Below are 27,643 nucleotides of genomic sequence, written 5' to 3'. Positions count from 1 at the left end.
TTAGGTAAGCATAGCTACAGCTCTCATGAATGTGAATTTTTCACACACCTGAGCACTGTATCTATGCCAAACTTTTAAATGCAGACCAGACTTCAGATTGTACTTGGAACACAGATTGTAGCTGTCTATTTATGTAGTGCATAATACAACAGAAACCCCATCCTGACTGAGGCCTCCACGTGCTACTCTACACAAATACATAAATAATAATTCATTTTTAAAATAGCACAACCCATCCTTTGCCAAAATGCTAAAATCTAGGGGCTGTCTTTTTGTTCTGTGTTTGTACAACATCTAGCACAATGGTGTCCTGGTCCATGACTAGCACTATAACAAAAATAATACATAATAATAGTTCCAACAGTAGATGTTTGTGTGGGTTAACCACTTCCTACTTTGGGAATTAGGGATTTTCAAAGGAATAGCCAGTGACCTTTACCTATAGTATAAGCTACCATAATACCGTAATGGTGCTGGAACATACTAAGGAAAAAAGTAACTTGATCCCTAAAGCCCTGATCAGTCTAATGTGCAGTGAAAACAGTAAACAAAAGCCTGTATTGTTAGAGGAAAAACAGCATAGGATAGGGCCTGTTTAATCTTTCCCGGGACTCTACCCTGAATTCCTCACTTTTACCCAAGATATAGAGTGTCTATGTCTATTCCAATCTTTTCCCCCCTAAAATTTCCAACTGTAACTACCACCAATGGAGTGGCAACAGTGGGAGAGTGCTTCAGGTGGACGCTGGCCTTTTAATCATCACATTGTCTAATCCTGGTCTGAACAGGTCTATATGATGCAGTTGTCAAGTGCCAGGGGCCACCAAAGCCTTCTCTGTACTAATGCTCTCACTGGTAGAGCATCACAGGTGATAGTACAACATAGGGCAGGGGTCAGCAACCTCTGGCACGCGGCTTGCCAGGGCTGCGGGAAGCGGCGTGGACAGAGGGATGTGCTGGCTGCGGCTTCCCGCCACTTCCATTGGCCTGGGACGGTGAACCGTGGCCAGTGGGAGCCACGATCAGCCAAACCCTCCGGACGCAGCAGATAACTGGCCCAGCCCGCCAGGGTACTTATCCCGCCGAGCCGTGTTCCAGAGGTTGCTGACCCCTGACATAGGGAAACTGTGGCAAAACAACTGAGTTGTTGGATAATGCGGTGGAAAATACTGAGTTTTAAACACAAATCTGAGCAGTCTGGTTTCTTAGTCCAAAATGAAGCCTCATATATGCTGGGAACTAATCTATGCAGGTCACACCATATTACAGATGAGGGAGGACTGAACTAGTTTAATCTATATATAATATAATAGGAGATATACCTATCTCCTAGAACTGGAAGAGACCTTGAAAGGTCATCAAGTCCAGCCCCCTGCCTTCACTAGCAGGACCAAGTAGTGATTTTTGCTCCAGATTCTCTAAGTGGCCCCCTCAAAGACTGAACTTACAATCCTGGGTTTAGCAGGCCAATGCTCAAACCACTGAGCTATCCCTCCCAGTATGAGAAGCAACCATGAAGCTAAAATAGGCAATTATGTATAACGGTGGTGTTGGCACACATAAAGGCATGTATGTTAAGGTGTTTTCCCTGCTTGGTGGTATTTAGCTACCTATTGTGCTACACATTCCTCTAACACTAACCTGATTTAACGATGCCACAGTTGGTCAATTAAAAGATACTACCGTATCCATCTTGTCTCTCTAAAGGTATTTCCCACAATATCACAGGAGAGATGGCTGCTTTTCAGTGCTGCATGAAGCCATCTCTCTGTGTAGTTTATTAGTTCACTAGCAGTTTTGGGGTTCCTTCAGGAGTAAAGGAGCTATAGAAATGCAGGATGTTCTCCTCGCAGCTGCAGATCTGTGGTTCTTCACGTAGGTGATCAGCACAGGCTTGTTAAAAAAACATCAGGACTCTGGCACCCAGTGGGCTGCGCAGGGACTGTAACTACCCCTTTGTTAGCTAAAGGGCACCAAAGTAAAATGACCTTTCTGCCACCCAGCCACCTCCCTGCCCCGTGTTTCCCTCCCAGCCCTTCTACTGACCCCTGCCCGAGCTGCCTCCGCTCCCAGTCAGCTCCAATTCACCCTGCGCCTCAGGTACAGGAGACAGGCTGGGGCAGGGCTGGGGTATTGTCAGACGGGCGCTAAAAGCCCATCACCGATGAGTGCGGGTGAAGCGCAACCCCCCGCTAGGGGCGGGTCCGGCCAGTGGAGGCGTCACAGCGCTGCCCCCTGGAACAGCTGGGGCCGGCCACTCAGAGGGAGACACGAGGCACTGCAGCGACCGCTTCTCCTCTGACCCTGCTGTGAGGCAATTCCTGGGCTCCCCGCCCCCAACCCCGGCTCCCAACCCGGCCGCCGCCGGTTCATTCACTAACCGGTTCTCACCGGCTGCCTCCGTCACTCGACACCCTCCCGCCCCCGCCTCTCCACGTTAGGCCCCGCCCCTGGTGTCCAAACGACAGCTCTGATTGGTGGCGCGCGACGCCCGTTACGGAGCGCTGTGTGTGTCACGAAACGCCTGTGCGGGAGGAAGGCGGCGCTGGCGGGTCCCCTCCCCTCCCGTGCAGCTTCGTCCGCGTTGGCACCGCGCTCTGCAGAGCTGCCCGCTTGCTGCCGCCGTCGCAGCTGTATGGTCCAGCGCCGCTCCGCCGCCGCCGCACCCCCTCCGCCAGCTCCCCGGCCTCCAGCTCCTCCTGGTTCTGCTCTTCCTGCCCCCGGCGGTGGCGCCCGCACCCCGGCTGTATGATCAGGCTACAGTCTTCAATGAGTAACCATATTCCTGTGAGTACCGCCCCCCCCCCGCCCGTGTGCCCGGCTCTCGCCTGCGGGGCCGCCCGCGCTTCGCCCCCTCCCGGCTCCTCCATGTTGGCTCTTTGTTCTGCCGGCTCCGGCGGCTCCTGGAGTCTTTTCCGCGCCGGGCGGCGGCTCCTCCCCGGCGGGGAGCAGCGGACGGGGCCGGGCCGGCCGCAGAGGAGGGGGATGGCGGAGTTCTGGGCTCCCTCATGCACCCCCGGCTCCCTTCCCGGGCAAGGAGGCGGCTCGACACAAAGCCGCTTTGTGAGCGCGGCTGCAGCCGGCCCCACCCGCCTCCCCTCGGTGCGTGTCCAGCCGCTGCTTTCCCTCCGTGTCCCCAACGGCCGAGCCCAACCAACGCCCCGCAGCCCCGGGAGGCGACCGGTCCCCTCAGGGGCCGGGTGGCAAAATGGCTTCGTGTCAGGAGCCTGACTGAAGCGTGATTCAAGCCCGGGATCGACCCAGCTGGTCCCCGGACGCCTCGTGCGGCCCGGCTGGCGCGCTTCATTCGCCGGGGGCGGGAGCCCCCCGGTGCCCGTCCCGGGGTGGAAGGTACCAGGGCGGGGTGACTGGCCGGGGTTTCACACTGATCCGGGCTGGGAAAGCGCCGAGACAAGCCGAGGCTTGTCCGAGGACGAGGCGTGGGCGTCTGCCGGCCGGGCGGTGTCGCACGGTGCCGAGGGCTGGAAAGTGACTCACTACACGCGGGCGGGGGAGCCCCGCTAGAAAGTCACGATTGAGCCGTGACACGGGTCACTCGTGGCTGTGTGCAACTTATTGCCAGGCCCGTGGATAGCCCCGCTCAGACCCGACGAGTGACTGCCTTTGTTAGAGACATACCTGCGTCAGACTGGGAAAGCAGAGCCCCAGACACCGCGTGCTGCACTCCTTTGTCCAAGAAATATGAGGCCTGTCTCTCTGTTGAAGTGTCTAGCTAGTCTGCTTCCGACTAGATTTGTGGAACCCTTTGTTATTTGTTTTCTTTTGCATTGAGAGGGGACGTCAGTCGAGATAGCCTTGTTTTAAACACGTATTAATATAGGTATTTTCATAAGTGCATTGTCAACTTCCAGTAGCTTCTTTGCAGACTCAAAAATACCCGACTTGCTCAATGTTAGTTAAAACAAAGAGGGGTCCCGTGGCACCTTAAAGGCTAACATTTATTTGGGCATAAGCTTTCGTGGGTAAAACACCCACTTCTTCAGATGCATGGAGTGAAAATTACAGAGCATGTTAGTTAGACATCTACTGTGAATGTACCTGGTAACTTGACTGAGACTGTTGTAGTTGTATCTAGTATCAAGAGATATCAAGGTGGATTGTCTTGTGAGTAAATGAAAAGATTAATGTCAGGAGCTTTGTCTGTCTTTACTGTGACTGAGTCAGTTAATTTTTCTGCTTCCATTTCCTTATCAGTATAATGGACAATATTTTAATATTTGCTACTTCACAAGGTATTAATTAATTAAGACTTCTGATGAGAGACTAAGTATCACTAATAAAGAAGGAAAGCATGTGAAGGGGGAGAGAGGGAGTGCTTGGAGGAAGGCAAAAGCTAAACAAAGCAACTAGCAGATGGTAATCTTTGAAAGTCAAAGCAGTGATACTTTATGCAGGTGTCAGTTGATAGCGAACCAGCTGTATTTTTTGCAAACAATAGAAGTAATCACATATCTGACTTGTGTGACATATTTGGATTCTAATTTTTTTTCCAAGTGTTTTTAGCTCTCATGGCTCCAGAGGGAGCCTTCCAGTGTTATGTCTGCTTGAATCTGCACACTGACAGAAACAATGACTCAGCAGTCATAATTCCACCTGTTTCATCTACTAATCTCATTGGGCTGTCAACTCGGAAGCCCAATGATGACACTTAAGGGTGCAACATTAATTATTCCATTGCTGATCCCTTTAGCAGATGGAATGGGAAAAGGGTTGGGAAGGAAGGAAATTAGAGAGAAGGACGTAAAAGATGGAGGAAACCAAGAGCAGAAAAATAGCAGCAGACCAGAGGAGAGCATATTTTCTCAGTGAGTGATACTGAATGTGTCAATAAAATACTAAATAGATAAGTTTAGTTGTAAAACAAAAGCTCTGTTCTCTTTGGTCTCTGTGCTATCTCACTCTAATGTCAAAAGGAGATCTGCTGTGGATTGAGGTATGTAGGGAGTACTGAGTTTATATTCTGACCCACAGACCACAACTAAACAAAATTAATTCCTCTCTTCAAAATGAGCCCCAGCTACAGGCTCTTCACTAAATAGTGCACTGTTTTAAATATATGGAAATGTTTGGGTTTTTTTTTGATAATTACTTAATTCTAAATTAGTGAAGCAAGTTATCCTGTTATATCAGCAATACAAATTTTAGTTAAGATTTAGTTAATTACACATTACATATGCAGCCCATGTTGCTAAGGAGCTATGCTTATAATTCTCCTCTGGTGTGTGTGTGTGTATTCAAATATGCATTTTAACTATTAATTTAACAGAAGTGAGATAATACAGTATTTGATAGGCAAAAATTCAATTTTTTTTAAATCTTGAGAAAAAGACGGTTACTCACCTGTAGTAACTGGTGTTCTTCGAGATGTGTTGCTCCAATCCATTCCAGTTAGGTGGTGCGCGCGTGCAGTAACGCTTTTTTTTAACTTTTACTCCCCCGGGCCCTGCGCGTGGAGTGGCGCCGGCGGGCTGGAATATATATATATCCCGCCCCGCCCGCCCAGCCCTCCTTTTCCTTCTGCCGGCTACTCCGACAGTGGGGGGTGGGGAAGGAGGAGATGGATTGGAGGAACAACACCACAAGAGTTACTACTACAGGTTTACTTTACTCTTTTTTCTTTTGCTGCTCAATCCAATGCATTCCAGTTAGGTGATTCCTGCCTTACCTAGGTCGGTGGAGGCGGGCGTGAGGGAGGCAGTACAGTGTATCGGCTGCATCGGCTGGCTCCACTGCATTCAACGCTGCGTGTGCCGCGAAGGTGGTGGTGGTGGGGAGTGTGAGGCTGCAGGCCTGCATATCTCCTGGGCTGGGGCCGGAAGGGGGGGAGGAAGGCAGGCCTGAGAGATGGAGCAAGGAGCAAGATGCCAGAGGCTCAAACGTGGACCCATGAGCTTGGCAAACACAGGTTTAAGTCCCAGAGATAAAGCTGCCAGGTGAACCCTTAAGGGAGACGCGAGGCCGGCTCCTTGGGAGACCAACCAAAGTCAGGATAGGATAAAAGGGGAGAAAAGGGGGAGTTAGGCGGGTTCCATCTGCAAACGAAGCGGCGTTTTTTTTTTTGATAGGTAGGGGGACGCGTTGGTGGTTCTCTGCTCTCCGTCAGGCAGCTGCTGCGCTGCACAGCAGGATTGCGCAGTCAACCAGTCAAGTCAGGGGCTGTAAGAGGCAGGAGCGGAGCGGCGGGTCGGTGGGTGGCCGGGCCGGGTCTTGTGAGATAAGGTCCGGGAACGGAGGAGGAATGGGAATGGACGGACAGCTCGAGCAGCAGGGGCAGCAGGGGGCTCACTAATGTGCCTCGCCAGGCCGAGAAAACCAGTCTCCCGGATCAGGAGGGAATAATAGTCCCCAGGATACATGCGAAATTTGAGTTTATCAGGTACAGGTAAGCCTGAGAGGGGATGGGGCGGAGGGAGGCTCGCTGGCTGGGGGGATGAGGGAATATAGAAACCCTTGCCCGCGAAAAGGCCTTGCCTGGGGGGCACCCTCCACCCAAGAGAGTCAGGTCAGAGTCTGAGACTCTTGTTGAAGAGGAGCAGGGTGAGCAGGGTCCGAGGGAGGGGGAGGGAAGGTGGGGCGAGGGAGGGGGCAAAGGCGGCTGCGTGCCCTGACTGGACTGACAGGACCCCAGGACCCAGCCAACTGACCCACAACTGGGAAATTGAGAAGGAGGAGGGAAAAAAAAAAAGAAGGATCCGGATGGGAAGCTGCCTGGATGGGGAGCGCGCGCACCTTTGTGCCCCTCTCGAGGAGGGCGGTGAACTGACGCGAGCGAGACAAGACAAGATCTGCAAGGGAGCAGAGAGGGAGAGCAGGTGGTGTATAGGGTGTATCGGGATTGGCTATCTATTGGCTGCGGACTAGCGCCCGAGCGAGAGATCTTCACCTAAGAGGTCCATACGTCTCGCTCCTCTCTTGGCGATCCGCACCGCCGTCGCTCGCTCGATCATATACCTTACGGACGACGAGGAGTCTGGAGTGTGGTGAGTCGAGTGGAGTACAGAAACTGGGAATACTATTCGGGCTCCTCCCCTCCGGGAGCCGCCGCTCCGGCGTTGCCGTCCAGGTATTGGCATTACGCTGGTATTGTCGAATATAAGGCGCCACCGGACTGCCGCCTCTGACCCGGACGCGTTAGCCCTGACCCGCTGATTGAACAGAATCTTGCTATTACAAAGATTTATGGTTCATGAATCTGCAAATATATATATCACCATGTCTGTGTAACGTTTTCATTTAAAAAGGATGGAAAATGCTTAATTAAGCCAACAGGATTCTAGTGGCTTGCTGTTTAACTATCAATAATATGCTTAGATGATACTGTACAAGACAAACAGTCCTTGCACTGAATAATTTTACAATTGGAGAAGTGGACAGGAAGCACTGGACAACTAAGAGGAAAGGAGTAACTTAGAATTAGGGCTTGACTACATGGGGGCATTCAGGAAAGTTAGTCTAAATTAACTGAAGGTGTGAATTTGAAGTGGATTAGTTAAATCATATTTAACATCAGTGTGGACACTTATTCAGAATTAACATAGCCTGAATGAGAGCATCCTCGCAAGAATTAAATGGGGTTTATTTAAGACACTTTAAATTCACATCTTCAGTTAATTTGGACTAACTTCTCTGTAGACACACGTCTTGTAAGCATTAGGGAATGAATGACTGTTGGCATGTATGTGGGGTTTTTTTTGCATGTTAATAAATTAAGCATCCTTTACCTGTGAAGTAGGAAGACACTGTACAGATAATGAAACAGATTACTTGTGAGGTCACATGACTTGTCTTGGTCAGTCATACAGGAAGTCTGGCTGTCTCCCAGCTCAGTCCTACGCTTTAACCACAAGAACATCATTCCTCCTTGAAGCATTTCCAGCATATAGTATGTTGTATTCCAGGCACTGGGAACCTTCTGCTTGAAGTGATATATGGACAAGTTTTCTTCCAAGGAATAGGTCAATTTTATGACTGAAAAGCATGGATAGTATCTCTTCTTCATGTACATCAGTATGGATAACACTCTTCGGTTACATGAAGATTGAAATCTTTTGAACAGCAATGATCAGGGTGCAGACCTAGTCTCCCATGCCTCCCTTCCTAAGGGCATGGTGGCCATAACCATTCTTCATTTCCCTCTTACTGTCTATGTCGTCATGCACCCATAACTAGCCGTGTTCGCCTGGTAGTGATTTGTCTTGCTAGCAAATTAGAACTAAATTAGATTCCTGTTCATTGTTACAGTTCCAGAAAACATTCACTAAGGGGTACCCTTGTCTACCCTTCCTTCAGGATGACACTGATTAGACATGACTTTTCTAGTTTAAAGGTACCTCGGTGTGGGGGGTACTTGCATGCAAATCCAACATTTAGGTTCTACTGGTATTCATAAAATCATTGTTCAGATGCTGTCTAACCCTGTAGGTTCATACATTTCCACTGCTAAAGTTCCCTAGGTGTCTAAATTTCTGATGGTGGGCAGGTGCACTGCCACTTAACTCATGCCTGAACACCTATATCCTGGGTGAGTGCACAGACCACTGGGATAGAGGGCAAGTATAAGTGCTGACTTGATTCAGGCACCTAGCTCCAGGAGAAGATTCATGGCTGTGAATCCTGAGTGGTAAGGAGGTGGAGATTGTGTCACACCCCTCTTCTTTGCATTTCCTGCTGGCTAGTTTTGATGGCTCCTTTTTCAATATGCAAGCTCCTGTGAATCTTTTTTTAAGGTGCCTAATTTTCCCCAGGTATTCTGTTGGGGATCTGGGGGCCTATTTTAGGGTTGTGAGTTCCATTAAGCGGTAGGGCACCTAAAAGTTTAGTATTACAATGCATAATTCCCTCTTCTGAATCTAGCCCTTCTCTCAAAAGGACTTTTGGCTCTCAACATATACGCCCTGGAACTACAAACATTCCAATGCATGCTACAAAATTTAGAAGGCCAGAGCTTAGAAAACATATTTACAGTGTATTACATGAACAAGTAGAGAGGCACTCGTTCATCAACCCCGTGTCAAGAAACCATCAAGCTATGGACATGGTGTCAGCAATGTGGGATAATCCCCATAGTTCTCTACCTCCCTTGGGTCAGCAACAGTCTCAGACTTCTTTAAGCAGGCAGTCAATCATGAATGGTCACCAAAGAAGTCCATCATAGAGCTGACATTCCACCATTGCGGGGGCATCCTGTTATAGGCCTGTTGGCCACCAAGGGTAATACTAAACGCTTAATCTTTTGTTCCAGGGGAAGCATGAGACTGGATTTGTTGTAAGATGCCTTCCTTATATCATGGTCATGTGCTTTCCCTCTGATTCCTCTAATTCCCAGAGCGTTATGCGGGATCAGAAGGGACAAAGTCACATTAATCATTATAGCTCTTTAACAGTTCTCCAGAGGTGTCAATTAAGCCTCTGGTCTGACTTCAGACATAATAAAATACAAAGGTCAAATGCCTGATATCACTCCGTGTTTATATGAAAACTCATGCATGGCATTGGTGTGTGTAATCACTGAAGACAAGGCTCAGTTTAAACCATAGAGTATGTCTATTCTGTCAAGTTTTCAAATCTATTGACAGTAGCCAATATGACTTACACCATCAATTTCTGCAATACACAAGCTTTCATTAAATCCTAAATTCATAGCTATTGTGGTTTAGGAGATTATATTCAGCTATATCTCAGAAGGTTAACTAATGCTTTGTAGTCCTGTTGAATCTGCAGATGGCTTTAGTACCTCTATAGCTGTAAGTTTTGCTAGCCAGAAATTCTATTTTGAGACACTAGTCTGTGTCACTTTTGGTAATCAGTATCCAGTTTACAACAGTAAAACTCTCTAATCATGTCAGTTTTCATGCTTCTTATGTTTGGGAAGGCCATGAGTGATAGTTACCTTGCTCTCTGTGAGGATGGGTGGGTGTTTTTGTTTTGTTTAAGATGCCATGTTTCTGACAATGAAGAACACAAAGACCATCACATTGTCAAGGAGACTTTGGATAGGGTGAAGAAACAAAGCCCCTATGCTCCAGTGAATAGGGTGGAACTTTATTCACGTTGTTTATACTTAATAGTCTGGCTGCTGTATAGCTTGAAGGATCCAGGGTTTGACTTTGATTGAAATCCCTGTATCCTCCCTATGCCCAGTAATTTGGAGATGGCTAGATTTCTTCCTGAGGCATTGTCTCTGGTGGAAACTGCACCTTTGTATCCACCTCCTAGATAATATAGTTATCTGGTAGTAGGTGGCTGGCTCTGCACACCATTATTTTTTGAGCTTAAACAACTTTCTTACCTCCCTCTCAGTTCTTCCCTTCCCCTTTTCTCTTTTATATACGGATAAAACAGAGAACTGCAAAGCATTACATGCATTGTTAATGTTGTAGTTCAGGCACTAAGCGGATCCTTGCAATGAGGCTCCACAGTAAACTAAGTATGAAATACATCTCTACCTCGATACAACGCTGTTCTTGGGAGCCAAAAAATCTTACCACGTTATAGGTGAAACCGTGTTATATTGAACTTGCTTTGATCCACCGGAGTGTGCAGCCCCGCCCCCCCAGAGCACTGCTTTATCGCGTGTTATCCAAATTTGTGTTATATCAGGTGGCGTTATATCGAGGTAGTAGTGTAACTGAAGTTTTTAAAATGACATTACTGCATCTTTCAAGTGTCCCTGCTTGCATATGAATGCTTATTTGCTTCAAAGCAGCATTCAGGGTATCCTTACATCCCTTTTTGCTGCCCAACAATGCAATATATACCATAAGGTATCTTCACTTTGAAGCATAAAGCAAGTGTAGTGGCCAAGAATAATGCTACTTTAGTAGACCTGTTGTGCATTGTTATAACTAGTAAAACCAATGGGTTTTGTTTAATGATTTGGCAGTGAAGAAAGTGATGGTGGTTAGACTAATAAAACTAGCTAACACAGGCATAAATCCAGCAGGTACCCATAAAACTGACAGTGTACATCCATTCTAACGCAAAGTCCTCGCTTCAGTTTTAGAACTCTCTTCAGTGGACTCCCAGTCTGGCTGACTTCCATCTGTAATGTTGAAATGCATATGTTCGTCTTGCAACATTACTCTTCATTAGACAACTTTAATCTTCCTATCTTTTAAAATACTATATTTCTGGAAACATTAATTGGTCATATGTTTTCTTACATACTTACATATGGAAGCATATGTGAAAGTTTTGAATTTATGTAATAGGCACTGTTTCACAACGGCTCTACTGAATCGGAATTAGTGATGCTTACACTCAAAGCACATATGTTATAGTAACAAGTCTTCTGTTTTTGCCTTTCCCTTTAAAGGATGTAAATTCCATTTAGGGGTTTGGACATTCTGTGTAAACCGGAAAGTATATACAGCAGATATTGGAAGTATTGTGCATGAGAGAAAGTTAATATGACTTTAAAGATTCACTAATCTCCAATGAATATAATTTCAGTGTCTGCTTTCTGATATGCTTTTAAATCAAGACAAGAATATCTTCAGATTGTTCTGGGTGCTCTTAAAGGTAGCCTTTTTCTAAAAATACAACTGTTGAATAAAAGTTTGGTTAGAACTCTCTCATTTATGGCACTTTTAAAATGTTGGTGGATTATCTAAATTAGAAATGCCGTTTTTGTCCTGCCATGAGTTCAGAGGACTGGAGTAAATGATCTTTCCTTCCAGTTATATGATTCTATACCCTGATCTTTGCAAATATAATTCTGAAGTCCAAATATTACTCATTTGTATTACTGAGATACCTAGGGTTTAAAAAAAAAAGTAATTTCTTTGAGGACAGCTTTAGTTGTACAAGATTGTAAGATATTCCAAGTGAGACTACTTTTTTGTATAGATATTAAAGTGTCTTCAAGTAACTTGAACTTTAAGACAGTGACAGAAGTAACTTCTTGTTTTTGTTTCCTTCCCCTCTTTACAGCAGTTCTGTGGTGTTCTTGGTCACACATTTATGGAGTTTCTGAAGGGCAGTGGAGACTACTGCCAGGCACAGCACGACCTCTATGCAGACAAGTGAACTGTAGAAATTCATTACTACTCCACCAAGAAGCCCCCCTAAGAGCGATTAACCAGGATAAGAAGTGTTGAATTGAAATTGGCAGAGCATTTGACAAAGGAGTTCAGACCTGGATGGGGTAAACCTCAGCGCACTGCCTTTTTGCCTCAGTATTACTGGATTGAAGAATTGCTGCTTCTTGTTAGGAGGTTCATTTCATTTCCCATTGCTCCCAATTTCATAATTGCCAGCACTGAAAATTTTCAAGTGGAGTATATTGAACTAGACTTCAGTTTCACTACATCATTTCTGTATTAGAATTTTTTTAACCCTTTCACACTCTTATTGCATGTTTTTTAACTAAATTAATATGGCACGAATGAACCGCCCAGCTCCTGTGGAAATCACCTACAAGAACATGAGATTTCTTATCACACACAATCCAACCAATGCAACCTTAAACAAATTTATAGAGGTAAGGTCTGTTGGATGGAATGCTTATTTACAATACATGTAATGCTTAGACTAGTTCATATTTAATAGTAATCTGTTTTAACCTGTCAAACTCAACTCTTAATTACTCTTCATATTGCTTTAAGACTTAATTAATATAGAACAGTTTTCAATCTTGGGAGGTCTGCAGACTGTCTAAGATTTCCAGAGTGGTCTGCATCTCTATTCAAAATTTTTGGGCATCCTCAAATGAAAAAAGGTTGAAAACCACTGATATAGAAACTTTTAAACCAATGAGGCATGCTTTACAGAGTTCCAAATTATAAATATGGAGATCATTCCTCATCCATTTTTTTAAGTGAAACATAGTGATGCTGTCATCAACAAACAGTTGCAGAAGAGGCAGGAAGCAGAGAATATGTGATCTAACTGAAGAAATGCAGAACCATGACTATGTCTAAGTTATCTCCTCCTTGTTTGAAAAAGTTGTTAATGAATGGTCAGTAAGGGCACTAGCTTTGTCTCATTTTAAGCAGCACAGTTCTCCACTGCCACTGATTCAATGATGACATTGAGGGAGAAGTGCCACATACCAAGTTACTAGCACAGCTTCTGAAGTATTTGGGTTTTCCCATGGAAGTCTGGCCCTGCATAAGTAATAGCCCAGCCAGGGCAATGTGGTTGCACGCTGTACTGTATATGCACTTTCTATACAATTAATGGTGCCTTCCTTCCAAAGGGTCAAAGTCACATGGTTTCAATTCAATTCAAAGTGTGGTAGGTGTTTGTCTTAGCTTTACATTTGTGGGAAAGAGGACACAGTTTGTCTTGCTGATCATGCAAGCAACTTTTGGCAGACATATGTAAACAAGATCAGATTCTCATTCCTGTGCTTTAATGACCGAATAAGATCCTGAGTATATAAGAGAAATAATCTTAACTGGCAAGCAACATCAGTGCTTCGTTCATATCTACTATGAAGCTAAGGCTCTTTTACTAATTTGCTCATTATCTTAGTTTTCATCATGGAATTCTGGTTCAGGATTATTCATGAGTCCATTACTTTTGTAGTATAGCAGTGTTCAAAAATTCCAGTCATATTAGGCACTATACAAATAAAGGAATAGACAAGTTCCTTCCACCAAAGAGCTTGCAGTTTAAAGACAGATGAATGTAAGAAACAATAGTGGGATGGAAGAAGAGGTAACATAATATGGAGTTACATAGGCTGACAATGTGTGCACCTCAGTTATTCCAAATCACTTAATGTTTAGCTATCACTTAAGCATTCCATAGAAAACCATATCTAGTGTTTTCTTCACATTAGTTTCCTTTGTACTGAACATAGTGACCAGGGATGTTGGACCTAGTTAGATGAAGACTATTTTCCTATCTGCAGTTGTAGTCTTTGCCACCCAGGGAGTGATTTATAGAACAGAGTCAGCTGAAAATTTATTGCAGTGAAACTTAACAAAGAAAAAGCTATCATAAAGCAATACAAGATAAAGCTTCCATAACGACCAGTTACAAACAGAAACCTGCTTTAACTAAAGACAACTAAAATGCTGAAGGCTGAAAGGCCAACTACAGCTTCCTGAATAATAAAAACCCAGAGATGCAGGTACTTGCATTTGATTAAAACATTAGGGTGGGGAACCCTAAAACTACTTTAAAAATAATAACAGCAGTTCTCATTCAGTGGCAACATATAGATTTATTTTTGCATCTGTTTTTTGCATAGCTCCTAACATACCATAAAGAATAAATATGACTAGAGTAATTTAACTCTTTACCTTCTGATAGTTTGGAAGCATTCACTGTAGATTATTACTGACTTGATAATCAGTAAAAACTAACTTTACACTGAATGCTTCTGGCAGTAGGCAAGCAGCACTCCTGCAGTGGCCAGCTGGGAGTAACACTAATGTCAATGCTCATTCTCTTGTGCTTAAAATATGCTTGCTTTACAGATTGGACACTGAGTCACAAAAATTAAGTTATTTGCCCAAAGCATCAAAGGAAGAAGCATATCAGTTTTTCCCGTAATGTCTTAAAACTAACTACGGAAATGCCAGTTGAGATTTTAAGTATATGTTGCTTAAAATTTAAACTAATTTGGTTTAGACTGTAAACTCTTCACAGGAGGGGCTATCTCTTAATCTGTCCAGTGTGTAGCATAATGGGATCCTGATCGTGTTTGGAGCCTCTTGTTATTACTGTAATACACAATGCATTGTTTAGAACTCTGTGCTACCAAAGGTAGAACCAATTTAAGGAACTCACAAACTTAATATTTTGAGATTTTTTTTTTAAGGATCAGCATCTGATGCTGATTTACAATGAAGTAAACAAAATAACAAGAGCTACACTTTAAACGTTGTTTACCAAATGGAAGACAATTGGGGGGTGGATAGAGGGGAATCTTATTGAAACTTCCGAAAGATGTTAATACTGTTAAAGTACAAAAAATACTTTTGCTTTGCCTTACTGAGAGAGTCACGTCAGGTGATTGTAAAATGAGGTAATTTTTTCCTTCTTAGGAACTTAAGAAGTACGGCGTTACCACAGTAGTAAGAGTATGTGAAGCCACGTATGACACCGCACCAGTGGAAAAAGAAGGCATTCAGGTTTTGGTGAGTGGCTTAAAAAGACCCACTTTAAGGCTTTATCAGACATGTAACATTCACAAGCTCTTAATGTCTACTGCAAGTTCATGAATGACCTAAACTCTTTAATTTTAAGATTTCTCCTGGAGCTTCCTTACTTTAACTTTATTGGCAGGGGGGAGAAGGAGAACCTGGCACTTAAATTAAGAGTTGAAAGGTGAGACTTATCACTTAAAAGCCCAAATCATCCTGCAAGCATGCTTCCTGAGTAGCTGTACTTGGTAGGTGGAGATGGCACTTAATAAACATAGAACAGTATAATTGTGCCTATGCTAAGGAATTAACAATCTGCAGGCTATGCTAGGGAAACTCTGGAATAATTATCCACTTGGTAACACTATTTCAGCTAAGTTGGTGTGAGCAACATTATGTGCTTAGGGTGGACAGATAACCAGTGTGCACTGCAGTATAGTGCTTTATCCCTTCCCAAAAGTTGGCTTATAAACACAGGAAATTCAGGGCTTGTTTAGCCTTTTTTTTTGCATTTAAAAACTTAATAGGAATATCATACTTATCTAGGGACTAAATTTGGTCTAATGTCTTTGGGGCAAAGGTAAGTGGAAGTAGAGGGTCCCCTAACAGTGGAACTTATGTGGTTCTGCTACGAAAACAGGAGAGGGTAGAATTTGGGGAGCCACACACAGCCAAAATTTCCCGCAATTGCTCACACTGGTTCAAATCCCTAGCAGTTCAGTGGTGGGGAGTGCTAATGTAGACCAGGCACTGGCACCTGCCTCAGTGCCAAATATAGAACTGTTAAAACCTGTCTGAGCATGGTTAGGTGATAGTGTCGAACTTTGGAGACTTTTCTACACTAGCCCTTCCACTGTTGCGTGGGTTTTAATGTGGTGACATGAACAGATGCTGGGGACAAGATGGTCAAGACCTTCCATACAGCTAAATGGGAGATGAGTTCTGGTTGGATATTAGTTACAAAGGTGGCAGGGGTATGTCTCTGTGTAAAAAGTTAAAAAACCACTGCACCATTGTTGCTACTGCAGGAACGGAACTGACTGTAGCAATGATGAAAATTTGAGACTGGAAAGGCTAGTACAGATGTCTGCTCCAGGAGTGCAAAGGTGCCAGAAGACAACCTAATCTTCATGTTGAGAATTCCCCTAGTGTGGAGCAGTCCTTGGATTTCTAGGCAGTGGAAACACTGAATATTTGGCCACACATCCCTCTTACCCTCTGTTCAGAGTGCTACAATGCTTTGCCTATTCTCAGCTGGTGAGTGGGGGGTTACCAGCTAGTGTAGTTCAAAGCAACCCCACATATTGCTCTAAATTGCTTCAGTGTGAGTTTGGGGCACAGCAGAGAATGGCTCAGTACAGTGATGGGCCATATGAAGTATTGCTGTGCAAACAATAATACTATAGACTTCAAAATGGGGTGTATCTTATTACATATGTATGCATATTGAAAAGCCTATTTTTCTTTATTGCTTATGCTAAGCTAGCAGCACTGTTTTATCCCTCTTTGCATCTGATTTTGTACACTCTTGAAACTATGTACAGATCTCAAAGTTGGAGAGCAGAGTAGCTAGTCAGATACCTTAATTTTGAAAAGTAAATATACACTTTCGTTATTAAAAGCAGATAGTTCAGAAAACTTTAAATACATATCCACTGAAGCTAGTTTACTGTTGGTATTGTATTGCCAACTTGTCAAGAACTGTCCCTGTGGTATTATCCACTAAAATGAGATTTCCCCCCAAAAAGGGGGGGGGGGGTCTGGTGTACGTCACAAGAGAATAAAAATAATGTATTTAACATGCATGAAACTTTTTTTATTGTATTCTAGTAACCAATATAAGTAAACATAGAATAAAGCTACTTGTGTTTGACAGAGAGATGTCAGTCTTTAATTGAATGAACTACCTCCTAATACAAATCATACCTTTCAGCTATATTTCATTAAGTCTCATGACAGGAACTTTAGTCTAAGGGGTTATATTGAGGGATGGATTGACAATTGAGGAGACCACTTTACTTTCTCATAGTGGCTAATGTTCCCAGCTACAGTAAAATCTGATTCTTTATGTGGAAGAAATTTGCCTTTCATTCTAGGATTGGCCCTTCGATGATGGTGCTCCACCATCCAACCAGATTGTTGATGATTGGCTAAATCTCCTGAAAGTTAAATTCCGTGAAGAACCTGGTTGTTGTATTGCTGTACACTGTGTTGCTGGTCTTGGGAGGTAAGTGAAATTTTAAAACAATCAGAACCCTTTGGAACAGAGATAGCTAAGGCTTTTTCAATTCTTTGGCATAAATGTTTCTTTGTAGAAATGTAAGTGCTCAGCAGTCAAGCCTCAGAATTTACCTGGAATTTATAGGCTGGAAGATGGAGATTAGTTCTTATGTTTACACAAGCCCTTATTCTGGATTAAGGTAGGGTGTGAATTTTAAAGCAGAATAGCTATTCTAGATTCTAAATATCACCATGGTAGGCAAGCCCTAAACCTAGTAGAAGGTGTGAAAATACCTGTGCGCTCATGCCTTTTCAACTGTTTCTTGATACTTAACGGAATAAAACAGCAGTATGCTTTAACTTTAACCTTGTTTATCAACTTTTTTTTTCTTTATATATAAACTTGCTACTAGAGCTGGTCAAATAGCAGAACATTTTTAAATGTATTAGTCTGTTTGCTGAATAGTAACTGACCAGCATATAGAACTGGTCAAACAGTACAAAAAAGCTTGCTGAATACTTTATTCAGAAAATACCAGTGAAAATTATTGAATATATTCATAGTATTATCGGACTAGTTCAACTAGCTACATCCCTTGCTCTTGTCATTTCCTTTCTGGCTCTTTAATGATCTTAAGGTATCTGAGTTGTTCCCAGTGTCATGCCTTGTTTTGTTATCTTTTTCCATTCCTCCTGTTTGGAAATATTGCCAGAATCCTAGTAGCTAGAGGACTTATAACTATAGCCACAGATGGATGTGGGATAGTGAGAAGGAGGGTGATGGCACTGTCCAGAGATAACATTTGGTGAGAATCAAGCACCTGCCTACCGGTAGCTGGGAAAGAGTGTAAGTGTTGAGATTTTTTTTTCGTCTCAGAGCTCAGTCCCTAGATCCTTTTTGGGGACTCCATCTTATTCTTACTAGTCATGGGCTACCATATGAATGATTAAATTTCAAGACTTTCTTCTCTGGCCTACTGGAAGGGGTACCTTTTTTCTCTTTCCTTTCCCACCCCAGAGCTTCCTGGTTGTGTGTGTCTACTACTCAAGTTTTCTGACTGCTGCGAGGGGGTGTGTCTGGTGTTCTCCTCTTCCTGTGTAGGCCTCTGGGTTTTAAGTCTTCCCAGGTGACTAGCTCCCATGTTGTTTGCTGCTTCTAGCTTTCCCAAACAATAGCAGAGTGAAATGGACCTAATTCTTGTCAGCTTCAGTTACTGCCTACTCTTTTGAATAAAAGTGACAACAGATAAGACTAGTCAGTTTTTCTTTCTGCTGCCCAAGATAGTATCCAGCATCAGCAAGCATTGGAGCTGTCTGCAGTGTGGAGAATTCTATTTCTCTTTGAAGGCTTATTTCATTTGTAAGTTCCATTTTTTCATTTTTTTTTTTAAATTGAGCTCATATTCTGCAGAAGTTAACAGCAATTGCTCATAAAACTTTGACAAATAAGTGGACTTTCAAGTCTTGACAGGAATACCAAATATTAGTTGTTTGACTTCACTACTTAGGATTCAACTTCTTGGATACGAAAGTGACTTCTCGGCCATAATTACATATTCCATTATAAATTTGTATTTTTGAGTGTTTAACTGTGAAAACATTTCAATTTGGACTGAATTATCTCATACTTCTCAACCTGAAGAACACTTTGGCAAGTCAGGGAAAATTGTCTCTTGTTTTAAAGATATTCGGGCATAAATAATTTGACTTTCACCAGTTAAGACTTCCCAGGTATTCTCTGTATTCCACCGTGCAGCTGCTTTTAAAATTTTGCTTTAGAGCATAGATTTCATTGAGAAGAATTACCTCCAACTAAATTTGAAGTTTTGTTTCTAAGTAGTTGTGATCATTACAACTGTTAAACAAAACTGAGTTGGGAAATGGGTTGAAAGTGTCAGTCAGTGAAGACTCACATGAGGAAATCATGGTCTCCAAAGAGATTTCTTGCAAAAATTGCAGAGTCTGAAAATGAACACCTACAAAATGTAGCCACTTTACTCATGCCATAGTCCTCCATCTCCTGAAATGTCACTTTTGGTCAATCTCATTAACATATTGCTTCTCCTAATTTCTTAGAGTAGTTTCAAAAACAATTGGTATACTGTGTCATAATCAAGAAGACATTAAATGACTTAAATCCATATAGAAGAGCCATTTTATATGCTTTGAAAAGGATTTGCTGAAGTTTAAAATTTAACTTTTGCCATGTACATTTTAAAGATTTCTCTTGTTCTTCCAGAGCTCCAGTGTTAGTTGCCCTTGCACTGATTGAATGTGGAATGAAGTATGAAGATGCAGTGCAGTTTATAAGGCAGTAAGTATTTAAACTAGTGTCTGTTTATTCTTTTTAAGGCTAAAGTAGATAGTGAGGAGAGACTGATCTATCAAACATAACCCATATACACAAGGGCGTTGTGTAGGAATCTGGACAATAAAGAGAATATGATGCTATTACACTTGTCTTTGAGATTTAAATATACAGTACATTTTATTTCCTAAGTAATATTGAAAAAACAATTAAAGGTTTTAAATCAGTGACATTAAACCTGTGGCCCATAGGCCAGATCCCACCTACTTGATGTATTTACATAAGCCATATGAAATGTTAATGTTAGCTTCAGGGCTCAGTTTTTAAACTTTTTAGCTTTCATAATTGCAAAGATAAGCTTCCAAACAGAACACCATTAATACATACTTTTCCTTAGTCATCTCTGCAGAGTGGCAGGTATGCAAGAGAAATAATACACTCGGAACTCTGGTTGAATCTGTAGTACTGATAGCTGGAAACAATTCCTCTTGAATTGTAAATCTCATTTTCATAACCGTGTTCAAGGGTAAATATGGATACATGATTTCACTTACCAATTTTCTGATCTTAACTACACTTGAGAGGTGCTGCCACAGTTCAGTCTAGTTTTGAATTGGTTTTGCTTAACACTCTGACAGCTTAATGTTAGTACGTTTTTAATTTGAGTCTGTCTTGTGTCCATTTTCACAAACTTCCTGGTTTATACTCACCTAAAACAAAACAGAATACTACTGGTATACCTCAAGCAAAAAGCTGTATAGGTCAGCCTTACATAGCAAACCATGCTATGAAGGTTGACAAAGTTGGGTTCCAAATAACCATATGTTCAAAATTCTTTAAAAGGCCACATTTGTGGCAACTTTTTTGTAGGGTTGCATAAACGGAATGTGCTGTTATCACTACCACCAGCTTCTGGTTCAAATGCAGTACACTTTTTCCAAAGTAGAAGATTTTTTCCAATAACTTTGTGTTTTGAATGAATTTATCAATGAGGTATTAAGCACATGTAGTTAATGTTCTTTTAGTAAAAAAAGAACAGCTTTGACAGTGCCTCCAACTACATGAAACTTTTCTCCTGAGGGTTTCCTGAGATGCAGGAGAATGCTCAGTGTGCAGAAGCCTTGCCTTAGAGTACATCTGCTGAAGCCCCAAATTCTGAATGCCATCTGAAAAGGAGATTACAATATGGTTACATAAGATCAAAAAACTACAGTGACTGCAACTTGGTACTACATCTTAAAAAGAAACACACAAATGTCCCTTGCTTTGGTTACCATGCCATTAACTATTGTTTTGCTCTCAACTATCTTAAAGAATGGGTTTTTTAATGATTCCTCCCCTCCCATGAAGATTCTTATTTCAGGATAGGTTGACCAGATGTCCTGATTTTATAGGGACAGGTAGCTCAGTGGTTTGAGCATTGGCCTGCTAATCCCAGGTTTGTGAGTTCAATCCTTGAGGGGACCATTTAGGGAACTGGGGGGTGTTAGATTTTTTTTTTATTTTAAAAAAAAAAAATCTATCTGGGGATTTGTCCTGCTTTGAGCAGGGGGTTGGATTAGATGATCTCCTGAGGTACCTTCCAACCCTGATATTCTATGATATTTGGGGGTTTCTCTTATATGGGTGCCTATTACCCCCCACCCTCTGTCCTCATTTTTCACACTTGCTATCTGGTCAGCCTATTTCAGGAAATGTCACTTTCTGAAATAAAATATCTTCTTTTGTTTTTAAAGATGATCTTCTAACAACTATCTCTGTCATTTAGGAAGCGACGTGGAGCCTTTAATAGCAAGCAACTTCTGTATTTGGAGAAATATCGTCCCAAAATGCGCCTGCGTTTTAAAGACTCCAATGGTCACCGAAACAACTGTTGTATTCAGTAAAGCCAGGCTGCCTTGGAGCTGCTGCTTTGGAGCTAGAGGATGGAAACTAGAATTAGGCAAACTACTTGCAGAAAGACATGTAGGGCTAATAAATAGGCTAAATGAAGCTTCCTTAGGAGTCTTTATAGGTTAAAAGTATGGCAGAAATGCAACTTGTCTGTGTAGGTTAATATCCACCTGTTTGGAGAACTAGTAAATGTTTTGCTGTATGCTGTCTTTGAAATGTCTCCTTGGTCATAATTTGTATCAACTGAATTATCTTTGGATCATGTAGTTGTCTTATTAATCTATTTCCCAAGAATAAAATCTGTCTCAATATGAAGTGTAGAGAGTTTAGGTGCCAAAAAAAAACCCAGCACAATATCTATATTTTTTCTGTAAATTACAGTGTGGTTCTTGTGATGCATGAACTACAACTATCTGGACCTTACTTTGTCCTTTTTCCTACAATCATTTCAATATTGAGGATAGGGCCTATATGGTAATCTGCCTGCTCTTACTGTATGTTTGTCTCCCACAATCGAACTAGAATATCAGGATTTACACAATCTTTGATTTTTACTAAGACTTACAGTGACTTTTTTGATGTCCTTCGGTAACCCTTTCCTTCCATTATCTAGACCTCTGCATTTTACAAATACATCAATTCTCTGGTTACTCGTGTAGAAAATAATTCTTTACATTGTACAGAAGCACACAGTCTTTAATGTCTCCTGACAAAAAGCCTTACATTTAAATTAATCTTGGCCCTTCATGTGCAACTTAACAGAGGGCCTGAAAAGGATGGGAGGGGCTATTTAATATTTCTAGTAAAATGTTGCCTTTGTCTTGTGCAGGAAGTATAGAATATGCCCTTTACTTTAGTAAATATTTTTTTAAAATGTAGAAATGCTTAGTTATTGTAGCAAAAACAATTCTTAATCATAAAATTTCTGAAGATCTTGTAATTTCTTTTACTGTACCTCTTGAAAGTTGTTTACCAACTATTGCTTTGTTGAAAGTGTGATTTATTTTTTTGTTTTTTTCCCCCTTGAGTTTCTGCTATCAACTGGGCAGACCTGTAATACTTTGTATTTTGCCTTTTGAGCTGCGTAACTTAATATTTGGATACTTGATAATTTGTTTTATTATGTAATTGATAAAATGGTGGTGTGTACTAATGTTAGTTCAACCATATATTTATACTGTCTTGGGAATGTGTGGTTATAGTTCTGTGGGAGAAATAATTTTGCCAGTGTTCACCAGCTTGTAAAGTCTAGTGCGAGAGCTTAAACATCTAAATAAATACTGAAATGCACTTAGTGAGTCTGCTGAAATATTTATAGAGGTTTTAAGACTTAACTGTGTACTCAATCAGAAATCCTAAATATGGATTTAGGAGCTTAACTTTAGGCACCCATTTGTTTATCTTGGCCCAAGTGTTCACTTCTGTAAGAAGATAAAAAATATTAATAAATGTATACTACACATTCATACAAAATAGGTGCTGCTGACATGCAATTAAAATATCAGAGGGGTAGCCAAGTTAGTCTGGATCTGTAAAAAGCGACAGAGTCCTGTGGCACCTTATAGACTAAGAGACATGCATCTGACGAAGTGTATTCACCCATGAAAACTTATGCTCCAATACATCTGTTAGTCTATAAGGTGCCACAGGACTCTTTGTCAATTAAAATATTTGCCCTTAGGAAGCAATCAAGTTTGAAGTAGCTTCTTTAATGTTAAATTAGAGCTCATGTCGCAAAGATGACTGCAAATGTAAAGGAACACTACACCTTTTTCCAGTCTCAAGGGAACTAAGTATCAAAGAATTGTAAAGGAATAATATGAAACAGTTCTACATTGACAAGGTTGACACTGTGCTCCAAATAGAATGTACCCCACAAATATTTCAGAACTGGAACCTGCTTAAATGTAGGTTTCCAAAATGAGTGTGGTGATATAGACAGCATCCTGATGAGAAGCTAGAAGCTCTTACCAGTAATAAATTTTGGGCACCTGAGTTAGTCTCTGACAGTAGCCTTGGGTGTATGTCCCCACTTCTCCCTGTTGGCTTTAAAAAAGAAGTGCATAATTTATTTTTGCATGCATTACTTCTGCTGCACAATTAAAGCACTGATCAAACTTGGTATGTATTCTGCATTTTAATAAAGGAAGAAAATCAGAACATTTAGATGTACATAAAATGGGTGTGTCAGCAATTTCTTACCTATTTTTGCCATGCTACAGCGAGCTCTGAAAGATTTCATTGGGGAAGGGGTTAGTCCCTATATCACCAGAGTAGTTAACACAGAATAACTTTAAGAAAATTGAAAATTAACTGAGTTCTAAAGAATACCACATATACTCGTTCATAAGCCGAATATTTTTTTTGGTAAAAAAGCGATGCATCAAAGAGCGGGGGTCCGCTTATAAACGGGTTTACACTAAAATTTGATGATTTTTAAAATCTATGGAATCATTGAATAATACAGGGATCAGCAGCCTTTGCCACACGGCCTGCCAGGTGGGAAGCAGCCAGCACATCTCTCAGCCTGCACCGCTTCCCGCTGCTGCCATTGGTCTGGAGCGGCGAACCGCAGCTAGTGAGAGCTGAAATCAGCTGAAACTTCAGATGTGGCAGGTAAACTAGTCCCTGGTGGGCCGTGGGCCAAAGGTTGCCGATCCCTGATCTAATACATTGTGGTTTGTTTACTTGGAGCATCTGCAGGCACAGAACAGTGAACCATGGCCACGGGGAGCAGAGGGGCTCCATGCCTGCGAATGCTCCAAGTAAAACATCCTGACCCACCAATGGCTTACCCTGATGAGCCGGGAGCCAAAGTTTTCCAATCCCTGAAATATAGGGTCGGCTTATGAAAGGGGTCACAGTATTTTGCTATTTTTATCTATCCATTTTGGGGGGGTCGGCTTATAAACAAACGGGCTAATGAATGAGTATATATGGTAAGTGATTTTAACATGGCATTGTCAGGAAAGACGAGATCCTTTCAAGAACAAAGAAAGCATTACTGAGGTAGGAACCTGGCGGTTGTAGGGAAGGAGAGCCTGGGACTGGTTGGGAAAGAGGACTGGGAATGCTGGAACTGGTTGGGCTATAACCTTTTAACCATCATTGCCTCATGATTACTGGTTAGTAAAGGGCCATTCCAGGACACAAGTGGATCAACACTTGATAAGACCCACATTCGACAGACTGGGTCTCTTGTTAAACACCCATAAGTCAACACTCACCCACATTCAGAGAATAGAGTTCATAGGGATGATGTTAGACTCAAGGCAAGCCAGAGCGTTCCTACCTAGGTTACTATGGGGGAAAGGAACTGCGGTCAGACAAGGAGCTAAGCTGGGGCAGGGGGAAGACTGGGAAGCAGTAGGGATGAGCAGGGGATATGGAGACCAATCTGACTAGGAGCTGGGTTGTGAGGGGACAACAGAGACTGTCTGGGCAAAGAGACTAATGACAAGGGGCCCTGGAAGAGAGGTAATGAGGGGATTACTGGAGGTTGGAGTGGGAAGGGGAGAGACAGATCAAATGAGCATAGGGGAGCTGGGACTGGCTGTGCAAGGAGTCAATGTGGGTGGGGAACTGAGAGCAGGGGGGAAAGTGGGTCTTGGAGGGAGAGCCCAGACTGGGAGACAAGGGCTGGTTGGGCAAGAATACTGGGACTGGTTTGAGAAGCTTGAGGAATGCACCCTGGGACTGGTTAGATGAGAAGGGAAATGGAACCAGGAGCCAGTTGTGGGTAAGAGACAGGACTAGGAGAAGGATAGGTTGGAGGGGCCATGCTTGCAGGGATCAGGCAGAAATGATTTGTGACTGCTAGAGAACACCCCCTCCAGAACCTGAAACAGAACCCAAGCTTCCCGAGGGCTTATCTACACTGGCCCACTAAATCAGTACTGCTGCAATTGATGCAGCAGCATCTATTTAGTGGTTCTGGTAAAGCGCTCTCCTGGTAACATTAGTACTCACCTTTTGTCTCTTGGGAAGGTGAAGTCAGTGGGAGATGCTGTCCCGCTGACATAGCATGGAGTAGATACCTTGTTAGGTTGATGTAAGCTACGTTGCTCGGAGTGTTTGAGATTTTTTTCACACCCCTGAGTGATGTAAAAGACGGTTACTCACCTGTAGTAACTGGTGTTCTTCGAGATGTGTTGCTCCAATCCATTCCAGTTAGGTAAATAGGCTGCGCGTGCAGTCGAACTCGAACTTCTAGCAGCCTAGGCGGGCCCCGCGGGCCTGGAGGGCGCCGCTGGCGCGCGGCTATATCGGCGCCCATCCCGGCAGTTCCTTCCCGCCTCAGCGCCTCAGTTCCTTCTGCCGGCTACCCGACAGGGAAGGAGGAATGGGCTTCTCAACACTCGAAGACAACCATTAAAGACCACCACTCGAGATGTGTTGCCCAATCCATTCCAGTTTAGTGTTGCGCGCGCGCGTGTGCACGTGAACTTTGCCTAACCCCAGCGGGCCCCGCTGCGCCCCCTGCCTGGCGCGCGCGCCATGGCGCTGAATATATATCCAGCCGTCGCCCGTCCGCCTCCTTCTTCCTCGCTCTCCGACAGTGGGAGGAGGGGGAAGGGGCAAGGGATGGAACAACACATCTCGAACACACACAGTACAGTTACTGAGACTTTCTTCTTCGAGTGATTGCTCCAATGCATTCCAGTTAGGTGATTCCCAAGCCTTACCTGGCGGTGGGGGGTCGAGAGAGGCAGGCAGAGTGCAGTACCGCGGGGCGAGGCTCTCTGCTCTCTTTGTTGTTGCACCACCAACGCTGTGCCGCGGTGTGTGTGTGTAGAGGACCAGGTGGCTGCCCTGCATATCTCCTGGAGCGGAATATGGGCCAGGAAGGCAGCCGAAGAGGCCTGAGCTCTGGTAGAGTGGGCCGTCAGTCGAGCGGGTACTACTCGGCGAGATCGTACGCGCGCGATACAAGCCCACCACCACGCAGGAAATCCTCTGTGACCGCCCCCTCTCCCCTCATACGCTCCGCACTGCAAGAGCGGCCGGCCGGAGCGGCGGAGGCGCCGATATAGATCGAAGCCGATGGACGCCCAGGGAGTGAAGCGCTGCTCCGAGAGGAGGCGCGTGGCCTCGGGTAGAACACCGGGAGGAAGATGTCCTGGTTTATATGGAAGGCCGAACGACCCTTCGAGAGGAAGGCGGATCGGAGCTGGACCTTGTCCGTGTGGAGGACCGTGAGAAGGGGGACCCCCCCCAAGGCACTGAGCTCGAGACCCGCCGCGCCGATGTTATCGCGATAAGGAAGGCCGTCTTCCACGAGAGATGGAGCAAGGAGCAAGATGCCAGAGGCTCAAACGGTGGACCCATGAGCTTGGCCAACACCAGGTTTAAGTCCCAGACCGGCGTCGGGCGGCGGGGGTGGGAAACATGCGGTCTAACCCCTGAGAGGCGGAGACCATATGGTTGGAAAATATGGAGCGCCCTCAACCGGGCGGACGAACGCGCAGATAAAGCTGCCAGGTGAACCCTTAAGGAGGAGACCGCGAGGCCTTGCTCTAAGAGACCAAAGGTAGTCCAGGATAACCGGAATAGGGACGAAAGGGGTTGTGGCCTTTCTGGTCGCACCAAATAGCGGCGTTTTCATCGCATTTGCTAGATAGGTGGACCGCGTTGGGGTTTTTGCTCTCCGTCAGGACCCGCTGAACAGCCCGCGAGCAGGATTGCTCGGCGCAAGTCAACCAGTCAGGTACCAGGCTGTAAGATGCAGGAGCGGAGGTCCGGGTGGCGAGCCGCCCGTCTCTTTGTGATAATAAGGTCGCAAACAGGAGAGGAATGGGTTCTCGGACGGACAGCTCGAGCAGCAGGGTGAACCAATGTTGCTCGCCAGGCCGGGAGCAATCAGGATGAGACGCCCTTGTCCCTCCGGCTTTAGGGAGCACCCGCGAAAGAGTGGGGGGGAGAGGGGTAAGCAGGAGGTGATCCTTCCATGAGCACAGGAACGCCGTCCAGACAGACCCACGGACGCCCCTGAAGGAGAGGAACGCGCGGCGCTTCCTGTTGATCGACGCCGCGTCCGAAGAGTGGGAAATCCCCCACACCTGAAGATCGTGGATAGCGTCCATGCAGCACGATGGGCGACTTG

General features: G+C 43.9%; 1 protein-coding gene and 1 long non-coding RNA gene across 13 annotated transcripts in view; one reads left to right on the top strand and one right to left on the bottom strand.

Moving 5' to 3' along the window:
* Nucleotides 1-2,545: 2,545 nt before the first annotated feature.
* On the top strand, nt 2,546-22,830 carry PTP4A1 (protein tyrosine phosphatase 4A1). Of its 11 annotated transcripts, XR_005596702.1 has the most exons (10): nt 3,117-3,351; nt 4,712-4,826; nt 11,473-11,541; nt 11,953-12,502; nt 15,021-15,113; nt 17,216-17,346; nt 17,435-17,539; nt 18,053-18,186; nt 19,579-19,653; nt 21,416-21,482. XR_005596702.1 is itself a non-coding variant. In XM_039531966.1 (7 exons), exons 3-7 carry the CDS (start codon nt 12,398-12,400, stop codon nt 21,531-21,533), a joined length of 522 nt encoding a protein of 173 aa, XP_039387900.1. In that variant the 5' UTR covers nt 3,122-3,351; nt 4,712-4,826; nt 11,953-12,397; the 3' UTR covers nt 21,534-22,830. The 11 variants fall into 11 exon arrangements, 1 of the variants encoding a protein (XP_039387900.1); XR_005596704.1 differs by lacking the exon at nt 11,473-11,541 and having other exon boundaries at nt 4,715-4,826; XR_005596705.1 differs by lacking the exon at nt 11,473-11,541 and having other exon boundaries at nt 11,956-12,502.
* Nucleotides 19,897-27,643, bottom strand: part of LOC120401753 — a 28,555-nt gene continuing 20,808 nt past the window's right edge. The window contains exons 2-4 of one of the 2 annotated variants that reach the window (XR_005596711.1): nt 23,512-23,586; nt 22,876-22,961; nt 19,897-20,813 (exon numbers count right to left, since the gene is read on the bottom strand). This is a non-coding gene — a long non-coding RNA (uncharacterized LOC120401753). The remainder of the gene's footprint in view (nt 20,814-22,875; nt 22,962-23,511; nt 23,587-27,643) is intronic. The other variant, XR_005596712.1, reaches the window with a different exon arrangement.

This window comes from Mauremys reevesii, linkage group 3 (assembly GCF_016161935.1).
Source record: "Mauremys reevesii isolate NIE-2019 linkage group 3, ASM1616193v1, whole genome shotgun sequence".
NCBI lineage: Eukaryota > Metazoa > Chordata > Testudines > Geoemydidae > Mauremys > Mauremys reevesii.
This window is presented reverse-complemented; position numbering and strand designations above follow the sequence as displayed.